The sequence below is a fragment of the Argiope bruennichi genome, chromosome 7, assembly GCF_947563725.1.
Source record: "Argiope bruennichi chromosome 7, qqArgBrue1.1, whole genome shotgun sequence".
Classification (NCBI taxonomy): Eukaryota; Metazoa; Arthropoda; class Arachnida; order Araneae; family Araneidae; genus Argiope; species Argiope bruennichi.
Window position 1 is genome coordinate 101,133,562 of NC_079157.1, and position 16,683 is coordinate 101,150,244.

The following is a 16,683-nucleotide window of genomic DNA, read 5'->3' on the forward strand; positions in this document are numbered from 1 at the left end:
AGCAGAGTAGAGAAATAGCATGAATAAGTAATAGCAGAGTAGAGAAATAGCATGAATAAGTAATAGCAGAGTAGAGAAATAGCATGAATAAATAATAGCAGTGTAGAGAAATAGCATGAATAAATAATAGCAGAGTAGAGAAACAGCATGAATAAATAATAGCAGAGTAGAGAAACAGCATGAATAAATAATAGCAGAGTAGAGAAACAGCATGAATAAATAATAGCAGAGTAGAGAAACAGCATGAATAAATAATAGCAGAGTAGAGAAACAGCATTAATAAATATCTGAAATGATGTTTAATTAAAATAGTTAATTGTTAGATTTTAATGAAATCTTTCGATTGACGATGATTGACTTTATTTTTGCATGTAAATGTTGGAGAATCTGAAGAAAAACTCCTGCAAGAATTCCACGACCCCTCCCAGGGGCATGATCTGCCCTTTCGATAAGCTTTGTTGCACACACTAATAAAAGAATAGGAATATATTTTCAACAAGTTTTACATCAATTATCAAAATTTGCAAATAAGTAGAAGCTAGCATTTTTTTTTAATTTGCTGTTTATTTATATGAAAAAACACGGGTTAGAATTGTTACGATTTTGTTCAATTTTCTCAGAATGAACCTCGAATGTTTCAGATATCTAAATACAGACTAACAAACAAAAAATATTTGCTATAGTGGCCTTAGTTCTTTCGTTAATAAAAAATCCATACATTTTTGAATTCCCGACGATTTATCTTATTGAAGAAGGCCGTAAAGAATGAAATCCAGAGAGAATTGAAATTCTAGAACAAAATAGTAACTATTCTATTTCTTGCTGTAGATCTCTGGCAGCTTCTATCAAAGGAGGGCGAAGACCAGAATCTGTGTCTGTGTACAACAAAGATTCGTCCGAAATTGATCCTTACAACATCCTAGACGAGCTGCTCCCAGAACCACCAGAGGAGGAATTCAGCAATCTCAACAACCCTGAAAGCCTTGCCAAAGCTCTGAAGGGCGGTGGCAAGGCCGTCGGTGGTGGGATCGACACCCAGGTAAATAACCTCCAATCGTCGTGTGCATTGCCATATTTGTTTGGGACCATATTCCTAGTTGATGAGTCATATGCTGTGCCATATATATTTTAAACGGACTTATTTAGGGGAAAAATCACTTTGTTTTCAATTTAATTTCATAAAAAAGGAGGAAGACGGGTAATATTAACTAAAATAGTTCCTGTATTCAGGTTCGGCCAGAACGAAGCTGGGGCATGATGCAAAATTGATTTGTAAGGCTTTGAAACAAGTTTTACTACAAAATAATATTTTGCATTTTGCTATTTATTACTTGGTACAAATTGTACTGTAATGATAAATAATTTAATTATTTTAATAATGTTAATATTTAATCGTATTAATGTTTATTAATAGATCAAATAATAAAAGCTATTGTTTAATCAACTATTTTATACAATTTGTAACAGAAATTTCTAGAAACGAAATGTGCAATGTGCTATTTTTCGTTCCATCTTTTTTGCAAGCTTCATGGTACATTCCATGATAAAATCGTAGTTCAATTTTTTGGTAATGATTGTTACCAAGCATATTTTAATCGGTTTCGAACCTGAGAAAGATCTTTCTGCAGGTTCGAGGCCAATATAATTTTTTAATTCAGATAAGTTATTTTTAAAGAAATATTTTAATAATATTTGTATTGTTGTGATAATGGAAACCAAATCCCGCCAATAAATTTTGATTACATTAAGTTCAGCAAAGGCGAATTCGCCTTCAGTCCTTTAGTTAAAACGCATGATGCCTCATATTCTTAACAAAATTGTTAAATCTTATCTTAAAGTGAATGACTCTTTCGATTAAAGCTAGAACTATGTAAAATGGGTTAGCTCTCAACAAGTATAGTGAGACTTTGAATACTTAACTTTTCCTTAGATTGGTAGATATAAAATGTGCAAAGGTCGCTGGAAAATATTCTAATAAATAAATATTCGCATATTTTCTTTTTGAAAAATAAATTAGGGGTTCGACACTGGATGTTTTAATAAAGAGAAAATTGAATTGCACAAAGGGCTTGGGAAATGGTGAATTCTGCGCTTAAAATGTTGTTGTTTTTTTACATTTTTTTAAGAGTACATTTACGTTTTATTTTAATTCGGTACAAGAAACATCAAAATGGCTACTTTTATCTCCCTTTTTGCTCTAACAATTAATCTGAAATGAAGTATACATAAAGTATTATTTTGTTCCAAGCATAGTCTGGTGTTAAGTCATTTGATTGGCTTGACTTAAAGAGTATTTTTTATTTTCTCTCCATCAAAAAGCTGAGTTTTCTGCAATTTATTCTTTCAGCAGCGCGGGGCCTCCAACGGTCTTCATTCTCAAAGCATGACACCTAATTTGTCCACTCCCTCACCAGCCCTGCCAGGAGGAGTTGGCAACTCTTCTGCATCTTCAACAACAGGTGGCAACAACTTGCCTCTATACAATTTATCTGGTAAGCTTTCGTGAAATTAAAGATTTCTTTCTTTTTAACATGATGCTTATAGTCTGCATACATTTTGGTATACAGCCTATGAACGAAATATTTTTTACTAATGCATCATCCATGATGCCATCTATTTTGTACAAAAGTTGTTCAAAACCACTCTCCAGGTAGAACGTTGGCTCTGGAACTACCAATTTGCAAGTAGTTCCTTTTTAAGTAGTAGATATTCACTAAAGAAAGGTTTTTGAAAATTTGTATTAGATTTTTAGCTAAAAATTAATTAAAATATTATCTTACATGTTGAAATAATATATTTTATCTCTTCTATTATTATCTTGTTTTATTACTTCGGAGCATATTATTGCACAGAATCTATTTTTACACCACTTTAGAATAAAAAATAAAAAATTTATCCTTTTAGTGGTATTAATTTTTTTCAATTTTTTTAAAATAATGAAATATTTTAAGTTAATAAATTTGATTTAATTGTTTATAAATTTAATTTATTAGTTTATAAATTTAGTTAAATTAATATTTTACAGTAATACCACATGCGAAGATTTTATGGTTTATAATGTTTTATAAAAGTAAGCTTACGCATTACAAATGAATTGTCTAAAAAGCGTTTTATTACGGACACATTAGGATTTCGTCTATAGTAATATTAAATAAATTATTTTCTCATATGACATATATTAAAAATCTTGTTCACAAATATTGTAATGAATAAAAATTTAATTACAATTTATTAATTAACAGACGAATCTCAGCTAGAGTAACTGATTATTTCAGCTAGAAGTGAATTATAGTTTGGATACTAATATAAAAAATGCCAGAATTAAAAGAAGATCCTTGGTAGTTTATCAATTTGAATATTTCTAGGATGTGTTAATAAATGCCTCTGCCCATTACTTTCAGGCATGACTGTTCCTATGGTAGACGCTTCCCAACTGATCCAGCAGCAGCTGTTGCAGCAGCAGATGATCCAGGTAGGGCTCTCTAATCAGCACCTTTCCAGCTGCTAACTCCCACGCTGCTGCTCTTTCACTACTAATATGCTCCTACTTTTCTTAATCGCTCTCCTACTGTTGGGTGAAAGAGTTAATGGCATCGGGTGTGCATGCGATTCATTATTATCACTATTTATGAACTTTTCACAATGGGTGCTATTTTTTCCCTTCCTTCCACATTTGTATTTTTGTATGAGAAAATAAAAGTATATCTTCTGGTGTGTTGGATCTTTTCTTTTTATTTTTTCTATGCTCGATAACCTTTAATTGTTATGAAGTCTTTATATTAGTTGAATTTGAGTTATACAGGTAAATCCAAAAAAGATAGTTTAAATATCAAGTAATTAAACCAACATGCCAAACCTAGTATGTTTCATCTTAATTTACCGAATCGAAATTGAGTGGTAAATGTGCTAGAAGACACTTATGGTGACGTAGTAACGATGACTTAGTGTTACAAAATGTAATTAATGTAATTGTTTTAATTAGAAGTAATTACAATAATGTCTTAATAACAACTACTAATTGCATATATGCTTCAAATGTCGATCAATGGACTGCAAACTCTCTCAAATAGACTAGGCAAACGTTTGCATGAAAAGAGAATACATGCGACTTTATGAAAATTATTCTTTCACTAATTGGAAGTTTGCATCAGAATTCTTCTTCCTGCTTAATGAAGTTTGCATCAGGATTTTTCTTGCTTTTAAAAAATTTGCACGGAGATTCTTCTTTTTTCGAGGCAAAGTTTGCTTAAAGATTTTTCTTTCCTGACGAAATTGCCAAAAGGATTTCTCTTCCTAGTAAAATGTTTTGCATAAAAATTATTCTTTCTCCCAGTAAAAATTTGCAATTGGATTATATTTCACCTCATAAAAAGTTTGCAGTAACTTTCTACTTCCCAATAGATGTTTGCATGAGGATTCTTTTTTCCAGAAAAAGTTTACATGAAGATTTTTTCTGGATGAAATCAACATCTTTCCAAACAAAATCTGATTAAGAATTCTTCCTACTAAAAGATGTCTGCTTAAGAATTCTTCCTTCGAAACAAAATCTTCTTAAGAATTCTTGCTTCCTAAAGAAGTTCGCTTAAGAATTTTTCCTATTAAAAGATGTCTGCTTAAGAATTTTTCCTATTAAAAGATGTCTGCTTAAGAATTCTTCCTATTAAAAGATGTCTGCTTAAGAATTCTTCCTATTAAAAGATGTCTGCTTAAGAATTCTTCCTATTAAAAGATGTCTGCTTAAGAATTCTTCCTATTAAAAGATGTCTGCTTAAGAATTCTTTCTATTAAAAGATGTCTGCTTAAGAATTCTTTCTTCCGAACAAAATTTGCTTAAGAATTCTTCCTTCCAAACAAAATCTGCTCAAGAATTCTTCCTTCCAAACAAAATCTGCTCAAGAATTCTTCCTTCCAAACAAAATCTGCTCAAGAATTCTTCCTTCCAAACAAAATCTGCTCAAGAATAATTCTGCCTTCCAAGCAAAATCTGCTTAAGAATTCTTCCTATTAAAAGGTGTCTGCTTAAGAATACTTCCTTCGAAACAAAATCTTCTTAAGAATTCTTGTTTCCTGAAGAAGTCCGCTTAAGAATTCTTCCTACTAAAAGATGTCTGCTTAAGAATTCTCCGTTCGAAATGAAATCCACTTAAGAATTCTCCCTTCGAAACGAAATCTGCTGAAGAATTCTCCCTTCGAAACGAAATCTGTTGAAGAATTCTCCCTTCGAAACGAAATCTGCTGAAGAATTCACCCTTCGAAACGAAATCTGCTGAAGAATTCACCCTTCGAAACGAAATCTGCTTAATTCTTCCTTCCAAAAGAAGTCCACTTAAGAATTCTTTTTTCTGAAGGAACTTTGCATCCGAATTCTTCTTTCCAGAGGAAGTTTGCATCGTGGGTTATTTAATTTTTTTTCCCTTTGCAAAAGAAATTTGCATTATGATTCTTTCCCGATCAGATAAAAATTTATCTTCTTTACTTATGAAATTTGCTTACATGGTTTTCTCCACTAGAGAGATAACTAAATTGATAATCTTGCTTTTGCGAGGGGCCCACTTCCTAATATTTTGGCACTGTATTAATTTTTTACTTTTCATTAATAATTCAGCAAGCTATATATATATATATATATATATATAATATATATTGAAAATGTTTGATTTGATTTCTCTCATCTCCAAATGCAAATTTTTCATATCTTTTATAAACCACCTTACATTTCTATTATCATTTTTCAATTTTTTTTTCCTTCAAATGCGGATTAATTATAAATTTCAAAATTTTTCATTGGAAACCAAAACTTTATTAATATTTGCAAAACATTTTACGTGACCATAAATATAATCATAAATGCTTTTAAAAAATCAATCTCTTAATGCTCGCCAATCCAAATTTGTCTTCTAACTGATAATTGCACATATATTATGCTTATTTCGAAACAACTGAGATTTTCATATGCAAGAAATCACCGCTTTTATATCCAAATGTCGTATTTCAAATATGTCGAAACATTTTATTAATGCAAAGCACTTATGTAGGCTGTATGTTATTGCAAAACACCAGCTGCTTTATCATGTTTTTGTATGATTTTTGTTATAAGTGGTTTTTAATATTTTGGTATAACAGTGATGAAATATCTTTAAAATTATTCTCTTCTACATAACGCTTACACAATTATATTTACAGAAAAATCAGAACAAAGAATTATATTTCAATGAAAAACTATTCATTTTTCATCAACACAATTACTAAAGATAACAAGAAAGTTTCTTATGAGAGATGATATAAAATTCATCTCTTTTTATTTTTTTTATATTATAGCCATTACTTTCCAAAATGGCGTTTTGTAAAAAATGCTTCCACAATATCGTTTGCGATTAGAAAGATTTTTCTGCTTTAGCCAAACGATAATAAAACTATCGAGTTTTTATCGGGTATATTATTGACTGATTTGTGAAACTAAACTACTGATTTCTTCGACTTTTTGTTGCCTTCTCGTTGATATTTTTAGAACAAAAAAAATTAAAGTTTTATTCAATTTTTTAATCTTTACTTTTTTTAAAATGTTTTTTTAGCTTAATATGACGTAAATCTTTGTTTTTTCTGGGGAAAAAAAGTTAAAACTTCTTTTTCATTTAAAAATACAATAATAAACCAACGGAAAAGTAAGAAAAGTGCTTTGTTTAATTTTATTTTTCATTTATTACAATTCCAAATTTTTTATAATTTTAAACTGGCATTGGAGTCATTATTCCTGACGTCACAACTGCGCGTGTCATTTAACTCCTAACTACACATTAATTAGGTTACTCTACACTATGCCATAATATAAGGAATAAAAGATGCGAAGTTGATTCCAAAATAAAATTGATATGGAGCAGTTAATGAATATTAAACGTGACTGAATTAATTTCTATAGTTTTTTATTATTAGATTTCTTTAATCATTTCATAACTAGTAGATCATTTGTGTATTTTGATTGCATTGATTTAGCAAGAAACGGTATGTTTGCTTTCTTTGACCAAATCATCGATATCTTTGATCAAGTCATCGATGATTATCATCGATTATACAGCTAAAAATGATTTAGTCAAAAAGAAAAGAAAAATATATTCTTGCTGTTTAAAAATTTTCATATCTCTAATGAGAAAATTGCGTACTTTAATATACCGTTTGTTTATAATATATGCTGCTCATATTGATGTGTGTAATTTTTTTCAGTTATAGTGATAATAATTTAAAATAAAAAGATCAAAATTTACCCATATTTCTTTGCTTTTTTGATTAGATCAGTTTTAGCTATGTGCTGATATTATACCGAATTCTAGCAATATGTTTTTCTATTGTACATTATTTATAAAAAAAATTTAATAAGTTTATAGTTAAATTTTCTTTACTTTTATTTTTTGTTTGCTGACGACAACAAGAGAATTCACAATTAGAAATACAGTACTTAAATTTTAAGTGGCTAATTTCAAATTATCGTTTTCCGGTATAGATTATCTGAATTTCAATAACATAGTTAAACGAACTTCTTTTTAGAAAAGATACCTGAAAATAAAAAGATTTGAATGCTTTGTTTTCAAATTTTAGTATGTTGTAAATATTTATATGGCAAGCCTTAGTAACATTCTTAACCAATGATTTCAAATATTCTTTTAGCTTTATATACTGTTTAACCACCAATAGTAGCATAAATTTCATTATTTTTAAAATTTCTTTTTTAAAACTCATTTTACTTTCGAAAACAGAAAGCAAAAGACACTTTTCTACGGTAACACTAATTTGCTTTAAACCATTTCATCTTATAATAATTAATTCATAATTATTTGATAATAATTTAACTATCAAATTGATACTATTAATGTAGTATGACTAATATAAAACTAATGCAATACTAATTCCATTTTCATACTGTGCATAAAATTTAGTACTAACGATAGTATTGTATCATCAACAACTAATGACAATTCAAGTTGGCATTAATACCATTGTATGCTTACGTCCATATAAATAGTTTTGAAATGAATTCTTACATAATAAGTAATTGTTAAAAGTGTGGTTCAAAGCTGCATCTGTTACAAATCGCTATAACTTCCTAGTAGAAATTAAGGAGGGTCTTCTTGCAAAATTTTCTGTTCTGATATATAATTATGGCACTAAAATTTCTCCGTCTAATTGCTCGAAACAACTCCGGTCTCAGATCAAGAGACAGCCAATCCAGTGAAAAACTTGGTCAAAATTTGATACAAATCTATAATATTAGGAATGAAATCGTAAGCCAGATTTCACTATCGAAGAGGGAGGTATCAGTGAGCAATGCACATAATTTTGAACAAAACAATAATAAACCCAAACAATTGATAATTTCATCCCCATTCGGTTGGAAATGTTGGCACACCCACCTTATAGCCTGAAAAGGGTATTCTCAGATTTTCATCTGCTTGGAGCCATGAAGAGGTTCTTGGGTGCTCAGAAATTACATGATGATGACCACAAACGGGCAGATGACATTCTGTGAGATTGGGATTTTCAATCTAATCTGAAATGAATGATGTTTATGATGAAAAGTGATAAATTGGTAATACTTTTATTTCTATTCAAGTTGTCATTCATTTGTTATTTGTTCAAAATAGTTGTTCATTGTTGTTCAAATTTGGGAAAAATATTTGTTCATCGTTGCTCATTATTGTTCAAATTTTTCAAAATATTTGTTCATCATTTTGTTATTTTGTTCAAAATTATGTGCGTTTTTTATTGATATATATATTTGTGTATAGCTCGTTACCTTTTCGATGTTTCGAGCTCACGTACACAAGGTCGGACGGACAAATAACTTTCCCATAGACCAATTACATTCAAAATTTGATAGGAATATGTATGCTTAGAATAAACATCGCATCCAGATTTCATTTATCTAGTTTATTGCGGGTTTTTTAATGATCTTGTTCATGGGCGGATTGCCAACAGAAAAAAAAAAAATCTTCAGAGGTGTGTGTGTTTTTTTTTTCCCTCGGAATTAGCAGTATTTAAAATTGAAGGTTCTTCAAAATTTCGAGGTCAAATTTTTCGACGTTTACTGCTTTTACCTTTATAAATACTTTTTATTAAAAAGACGGTTTGTTTACTTATTAGTATTACCCGAACCTCAAATACTAGACCGACTTTGCCAATTTTTATTTCGTATGATAACTCACGGTCCCGAGGAGATATGTCCTTAGTGGACGTCTCCTCTGCTTCTCCGTCCATTTCCTGGAGATGTCGCAATATATAACCTTCACGCATAACCTTTTTGTGTACAGCCGACCACCCCGCCACCACTGAACGTAGCAGTATCGACAGGATTTGTTGTGGCTACCTTCACGCATAACCATCAGCCTCTACAGTTAAATCGTCTCCGATTGATTTCGCTACTTTGCCAGCATAACAAATCTGTCAGATTGATGTGTATTTATACTGCATGTAATAATTTCAAATTATTCTTTCATTTTGTGTGATAAGTTATAGGAAGTGCCATCAAAATTCGTTGAAATTACTAAATTAATGCTGCTAATATCGTGATCAAACAGTTGGTTCCCAAATGGAGACTTGTTTACCTTTAAATCTGATGGCTTTTAATTCCTTTAATTATATAAAAGCTGGCTTGAAGCCGATTTTAGAAACATTAATATGGTAAAAATAGTATGAAATCATCGAATAAATGGCTAAAATAGATATGACAGCAAAAATATATTCTCTGACTGGCATTTGCCACCCTCCGAAAGATATTTTTAAAATACAAATTCGCTAATACGGTAATTGGCTTTGTAAATGTAGCAATGATTTGTGAATAAGGGGCTTTTATATCGCAATATTTTATAATATATTGTTGATATAAAGAGAAGGAAAATTCTGATAGATGTCTAAAGAGCGGAAAATGGCTAATAAAAGAGAGAATATCAGCTAGAATTCCCTCTAAATTCAGCTACTTCTACGCTGAATTTATTGTCCATTCTACTCTGAAATCTATCTCCACTCAGTCTAGCTATAATATTAAAAGATAAAGTAGTACAAATATCATTAAATAAAAAGAACGCTGTGAAATAAAGTATAACTGACTTTATAAATAAATATAACTTGCTTTATAATATAATGACTCAAATGGCGGCATTATATTATAAAGTAAGTTAGGTTGAATATACTTGGCTTATTCAGAATTTGAATCTCAATCCTCAAAACCATCGTTAATAGTCTTCTAAAATTCTATTATTCTTGAATTTAAACTGTGCATAAATGATAAGGTTTTTCTTTTTTCTTGCTATCAAATTTTTTTACCCGAAATTTTAAGCATGGATGGAAACGATTTTCCAAAGACAAGAATCGAAGTTTTTTGAAAATTTCTTAGAGTTTAAAAACCTAAATGCATACCGAAGCGATTTACCTGCAAATCTGATCAGTGATGTCACAGATGATCGTGCACCGTGCTGCATGCACCCCCAGGCGTTCTGTCTGCTGCCATAAGCTTCCGAAGTAGCCTTTGTGTTGATATGGTCACTGCGCACGACGATCCCGATCAACCGGCTTAGAAGACAAACCACCCTCAGGCAAGGAATTAAATGACATCGCTTTGATGCTTTTCATAATTGGATCTATCTGTCCCCTGCAGCTATGGAAACAACAATAAGAAAAGTTTGGAGGGTCTTTTTGAGGTTGCCTCTCCCTTCACCATTTTGTTCGGTGGCATCGTTTGGTGGGGTAGTAAGTGAATCATGTCATTCGAAAATAATATGTGTTTGGAGTTTGTAACGATTTAACGTGCGGGAAATGGACATCAAGGTTTATTTGGAAGTTTTCTTGGTTTTGGATCTTTGTGTTCTTGAAATGCAAAAGATTTTGTAGTTGCCTTGCCCGAATCGAGAATTTCGTTTCATTGACACTAGTGTGCTACTTCATGCCATGGATTCCTTCAGGATTAACTTTGAATCTTTTTGGATGAAACAAATATAGAAAAGGTAACAAATTTTTGAACTGTTTCTAAAGGGAGTTAACTTTGAATTTTTTTGGATGAAACAAATATCGAAAAGGTAACAAATTTTTGAACTGTTTCTAAAGGGAGTTAACTTTGAATTTTTGGGGATGAAACAAATATCGAAAAGATAACAAATTTTTGAACTGTTTCTAAAGGGAGTTAACTTTGAATTTTTGGGGATGAAACAAATATCGAAAAGGTAACAAATTTTTGAACTGTTTCTAAAGGGAGTTAACTTTGAATTTTTTTGGATGAAACAAATATCGAAAAGGTAACAAATTTTTGAACTGTTTCTAAAGGGAGTTAACTTTGAATTTTTTTGGATGAAACAAATATCGAAAAGGTAACGAAGTTTTGAACTGTTTCTAAAGGACGTTCAATTTCTACAAATAGTTTTAGAACAAATTGAGGTCTATATTAGTAGAACAATAAATATGAAAATCTTGTATTGTTGGCACTAAAAATTTTTGTAAATATATTAATAATGATTGAATCTAAATGTTGGGTTAGAATGTTTGAACTTTTGAATGGCTGCTTAGAATTTTTGTTTTTTAATTCAAATTGAATCTTTGAAAACTTGATTTAAATTTTAACGTTGAATATTTTTTAGTGTTAAAATTTCTTTATTATATTGGTATTCCCTTTTTTGCCATTTGATTCAATGATAATTAAAACTCAACTCTTTCTAATGTTTAGTCATATAAAATAATAAATAATAATATATATAAAATAATAAGTCATATAAAATAATAATGGAGTCATATAAAATAAATAATATATATAAAATAATAATGGAGTCATATAAAATAAAAAATAATATATATAAAATAATAATGGAGTCATATAAAATAAAAAAATAATATATATAAAAAAATAAGTCATATAAAATAATAATGGAGTCATATAAAATAAAAAAATATTATATATATAAAAAAATAAGTCATATAAAATAATCATGGAGTCATATAAAAAATAAGAGTCATTTGTTAATGTTTTAGTTTTCAATCATTCTATTTATATAAGAAGGATGTTCAGATAGGGAAGCAGGATCTTGTTTATAACTGGATCTCTATGTTGCCTACAGCAATAATGAAAAGAGTATTGAGCATTTTTTGTGAAGTTGTTTGTCTTCTTTATGATTTAGATTGTTTGCATTAAAAGATTAATTTCTCGGAATAATTAAAATCATTTTAAAATAAGTCATTTTACTCACGCAAATATATTGATTCGCATCCATTTGGATTTTTACTTGTTTTTTCTTTGAAATCAAACATGCTCGAATTCGTACCTTGATTTAAAATCAAAATTTGTGAAATGCGTAATAATTGCCTTAAAAGTGTAGATTGCACATTTTAAATCGGCGACATTAGAATCTGAGAGTTTTCAGAGTCGGTATAGGCATATATTAATATAAATATTGCACCTTTCTAAAAGGTAATAATTTTTGTACTATCTTAAATATTATTTGATTCCTCTAATGAATTATAAGTAACCGAAAGTCGTCTTTTGGTCGAACTTGCTTCGAAATTTTAAGAGTTACTGATCAACGGTTGTTGAGCAATGTTTAGTTTTATAAATTGGAAATGATAAGGGGTGTTTCTTTCCCCTAATCTGAAGAATAGTTTGCTTTTCTTAACTAATTTTTTTGTAGCTAATTATTCATTTCCCGTCAGTTTTTTATTGGTTTTTTTTTTTTTTTTTTTAAGTTGTTGGAAGTAGAGTTTTGTGTTTGAAATTCCCTTTATTTGAATTATACTTTTTCGAAATAAGACGGAATTGACTATAAATGCCGGATAAAGATTTTAAATTGATGAGTTTATCGTTTCGGAGTATGTCCTGTTTGTTGTCTGGGTTCGTGAATACGTGTTAAACAAATATTTATTTTCTGACAAGTTATATTTTTTATAGCCGTAATAATTATTTCATTAATGCAATTCTGCTTAAAAATAATTAACAACTCTGGTCTGAATTCTCAAACAATTTGGAACAATTAATAAAAATATCTAAAGCTTTTATTCTCTTGGTATTTTCCATACATAACAACACTTAACAATGACTAATACACCATCCAACGATAAACAATAATAAAAACAAAGAAAAAAACCCTAATGTATTAAATTACTTAGTACCTGTCTTTGGGAAGCTCTAGTTATAGAATATATATTGTACTTAACTTCAGTTAAATTTCTTATTCATTATTTAATATTTATAATTTTCTTGGTAGTGTGGTTCTAGGTTCCAAATTGCGATTCACATTAAATAGCTTTAGATAAGTTCTGTTAATTGTTTAAATGACCATTCCTATTCGAATCAAATCCCATGGTATCATTGTTTCATTAAAGATATGACTGTCTGAGTAATATATTTTCTAATTGCATGTTGTCTTCCATGGTACTGGAACTTCCCCTTCTAATTGTCCACTTGCTAATTGTGAAGATAACAAAGTCTTTTTTTTCTCGAAATTGAACAATGGAAGAGCTCGTGTGTTTGTAGAAAAAATAGAAAATTCATTTCGACTATAAAAGTATTGAAAGTAATAAAAACTATTTTTTAAAAATTTTCATTAAATTTAATCGTTAAAAGGACAACTTTTTGTATTTTAAATTGGGGTAAAAATTATTTTTTATGCAGTATTTTCAGAAATTATTGCTAAAAAGTGTTTAATAATAAATTTTTAATTAAAATTTTAACTAAAAATTTTAAATAAACTTTGAGGTGCATATTTCTGCTCTTCAGAGAATATTTCTGGTAAATTAGGTAGCTGTGAAGTCAAACGATCTTGGCTGTAGAGCACACATATTCAACTTTATTATTAGTAGAGATATTTTTTAATACTCAATTTATATATCGAAATTTATTTTAATTGTAATTTTTTTTTATTTTAAGTTTTTATTTATGTTGTTTGTTGCCTCTTTTTCCGCCATTTGTTTACAGATACTGAAATATCTAATCTTTCTGATCCTCATTCGAAAATCGCGAGTGATTCCCTTGTGTATGATGAAATTTCTGAAGGTTTATTTACTTTACCTGATAATGCATCAACATGATGTTAGGAACTTTTTCAAAAATGGGGTACCACCAAATAAAAAAAAAACTGTAATGCTTTCATGCTATCGGAGCTTCTATATCAGGTGGAGTTTGAACTAGACAGAATACACAACTGCCCATGGCTGCTAGCTATAGAGAGGGCCACAGGTTGATGAATTAAAAAAATATTCTTATTCTAATTGCTAAATAAATAAGTTTATAAAAAATAGAAATTCTACGAATGATTAAATATTATGATAATATTAACACTTAGTCAAGTATAATGGGTTATGTTCTTACATGCTCCGTTAATTTCACTTAGTTATTAAATTATACATAAAATCAAACATCTGCTTTAAAAGTACTGTATAGAAACGTGGATGCAGGACAATTTGAAGTTATAATACATAAATAAAAATGAACACATATTTCTACTAATAAAATAATAAATATTAATCTAAAATAAATTATTAGCATATTAAAAATGTGCTGAATGTGAAAATGAATTGGCCATTGATTAAAAGAGGAAACTTATAGTACCTAAATTCTCCACTAATCGGTGTGCCCATCAAGTTGATTTGGAGGGGGGGGGGCTCACTTTTAATTTCAATTGCTTCTGTTACTGTATTTCTTTTTACTATACATTACATTTAAAAAATGTGTAATAATCAATAGAAAATAGTATATATAGAAGTTCTGAAAGCAGCCCTCATTTTTAACTTATTCATGCAACGCATTTATGAAAAACAAGAATTAATTGTAATATATTTAAAAATACAATCGTACAGATCTTGTATGTTATAATAAATTTTATAAAAATGTTGAGATCACTTTAATTATTTTTTATAGGATGATATTTGGAAGTTTCAGGTTCTATGAATTCGGTTTAAAGTCAATAAAACTTATCACTAAAAAAATTTAAAAAACATTCTTCAAATCGTAGAATAAGAAATTGTAGAATATTGAGATATGAAGAATATTAAACAATTTATTATATTGTATAATATTATACATTTGGCTTTATAAAAGAATATTTTTTACTTCTAATGCTTCTTCACGGAATCTGAAAAAAAATTTCGAATTGAATAATTATGGGATCAATGCTTATTTTTAAACTACCACGAATTCTGAAAATTTTATAACATGAATGTTTTTTTTCTTTTAACCCCCACACTAGATTCTGGGCATTTTATATTAATAATTCTCTTATGCTGTTCCTAAACTGTAAGATAAATTATTTAGCTATAATATTTGGCGACACTAATGCTATTTTTTCCTATCAAAACGCAAACGATTATTTACAAAATGTAAATGTCTTTTGATAGAATTGTAGTACAGTTCAGAATTCTTTTGGGAAAACTGGCGTATTCTTTCCTGTCAGAATGCAAACGATTATTTTTAAAAATATAGATATATTCTGGTGGATTAATACTTGCTCATTAATCATATTTAACTTTCCATTCATTTCCAAATTATAGAAGAAGTTATTTAGCTATAAAATTTGGCAACACGAACAATATTTTTTTCCTATCAGAACGCAAAAATTGCTTATAAAATGTAAATGTCTTTTGGTAGAATTGTAATACAGTTCAGAATTCTTTCAGGGAAACTGATGTATTTTTTCCTGTCAGAACGCAAACGATTATTAAAAAACGATAAATACTTGCTGATTAATCATATTTAATTTTCCATTTATTTCCAAATTATAAGAGAAGTTATTTATCTATAAAGTTTGGCAAAACAAACAGTTTTTTTTTTTTCCTTATCAGATGTAAATATCTTTGGGTAGAATTCTAGTTCTGTTTAGAATTCTTTATGGGAAAGTGACTTATTTTTTCCTGTCAGAACGCAAATGATTATTTAAAAATATATATATAAATATATTCTGGTACACTAATACTTACTCATTAATCATATTTAACTTTCCACAACGTGACTGAAAATTAATGAGTCAGTATAGCCTATTTACGGATTGCCCTACATATAAACTTGATACATGTATCATCTCCAACCGCAAATGGTTAAACAATGCAAATTTGATAATGGATTAGATGGTTTAGCACGTATGCTGGATATGTTATTTGGATACTGATGCGCTTTGTTTCCTGTAATTGTGCAAATGCAGCGTGATGAAATTATTCCTTGATGATAATTAGTGTCTGGCATTGTTTACAATATAATCCGGAGATACAATTAGTGTTTAGTTGATGCTATTTACATTAAGTGGTAAAGAGTTCTTATTGTTTGAACCAATCGAATTGAAGTTAATCTTTATGCAACAATTTTAAACTCAGCCAGTACAAAAAAAAAAAAAAAATGTGCGTTAGTTTAAACCAGTATATATACAACACATTTATAGATTTTTGATTTTTTTATGAAGAAAAATAGTAGCTAAAAATATAATAATCAGAATAAACAATATATGAAATCCAAAAATAACTTTCATATTGAATAATTTTTCGCACAGATTTTTTACATATAATTTTCATTTCTCTTTTCCATATTGTCATAATGCCAAAAATTTTATATTTTCCTTTTTCTTATATTTTGAAAATTATATCTTATTATGAAAATAGATCTGAATATTTTTTCTGCAAATGAAAATAACCGCAATTAATTCTGAATTAATTCAGAAATTTAATTTTAAAATT

General features: G+C 28.9%; 1 protein-coding gene across 2 annotated transcripts in view; it reads left to right on the plus strand.

Annotated features, from left to right (window-relative positions):
- The window catches only part of LOC129975715 (unconventional myosin-XV-like), a 351,522-nt gene that overhangs the window by 219,215 nt on the left and 115,624 nt on the right, over positions 1–16,683 (plus strand). Inside the window, exons 31-33 of one of the 2 annotated variants that reach the window (XM_056088888.1) lie at positions 829–1,039; positions 2,348–2,492; positions 3,402–3,472. In XM_056088888.1, coding sequence (XP_055944863.1) covers positions 829–1,039; positions 2,348–2,492; positions 3,402–3,472 — 427 coding nt within the window. The remainder of the gene's footprint in view (positions 1–828; positions 1,040–2,347; positions 2,493–3,401; positions 3,473–16,683) is intronic. The other variant, XM_056088889.1, reaches the window with a different exon arrangement.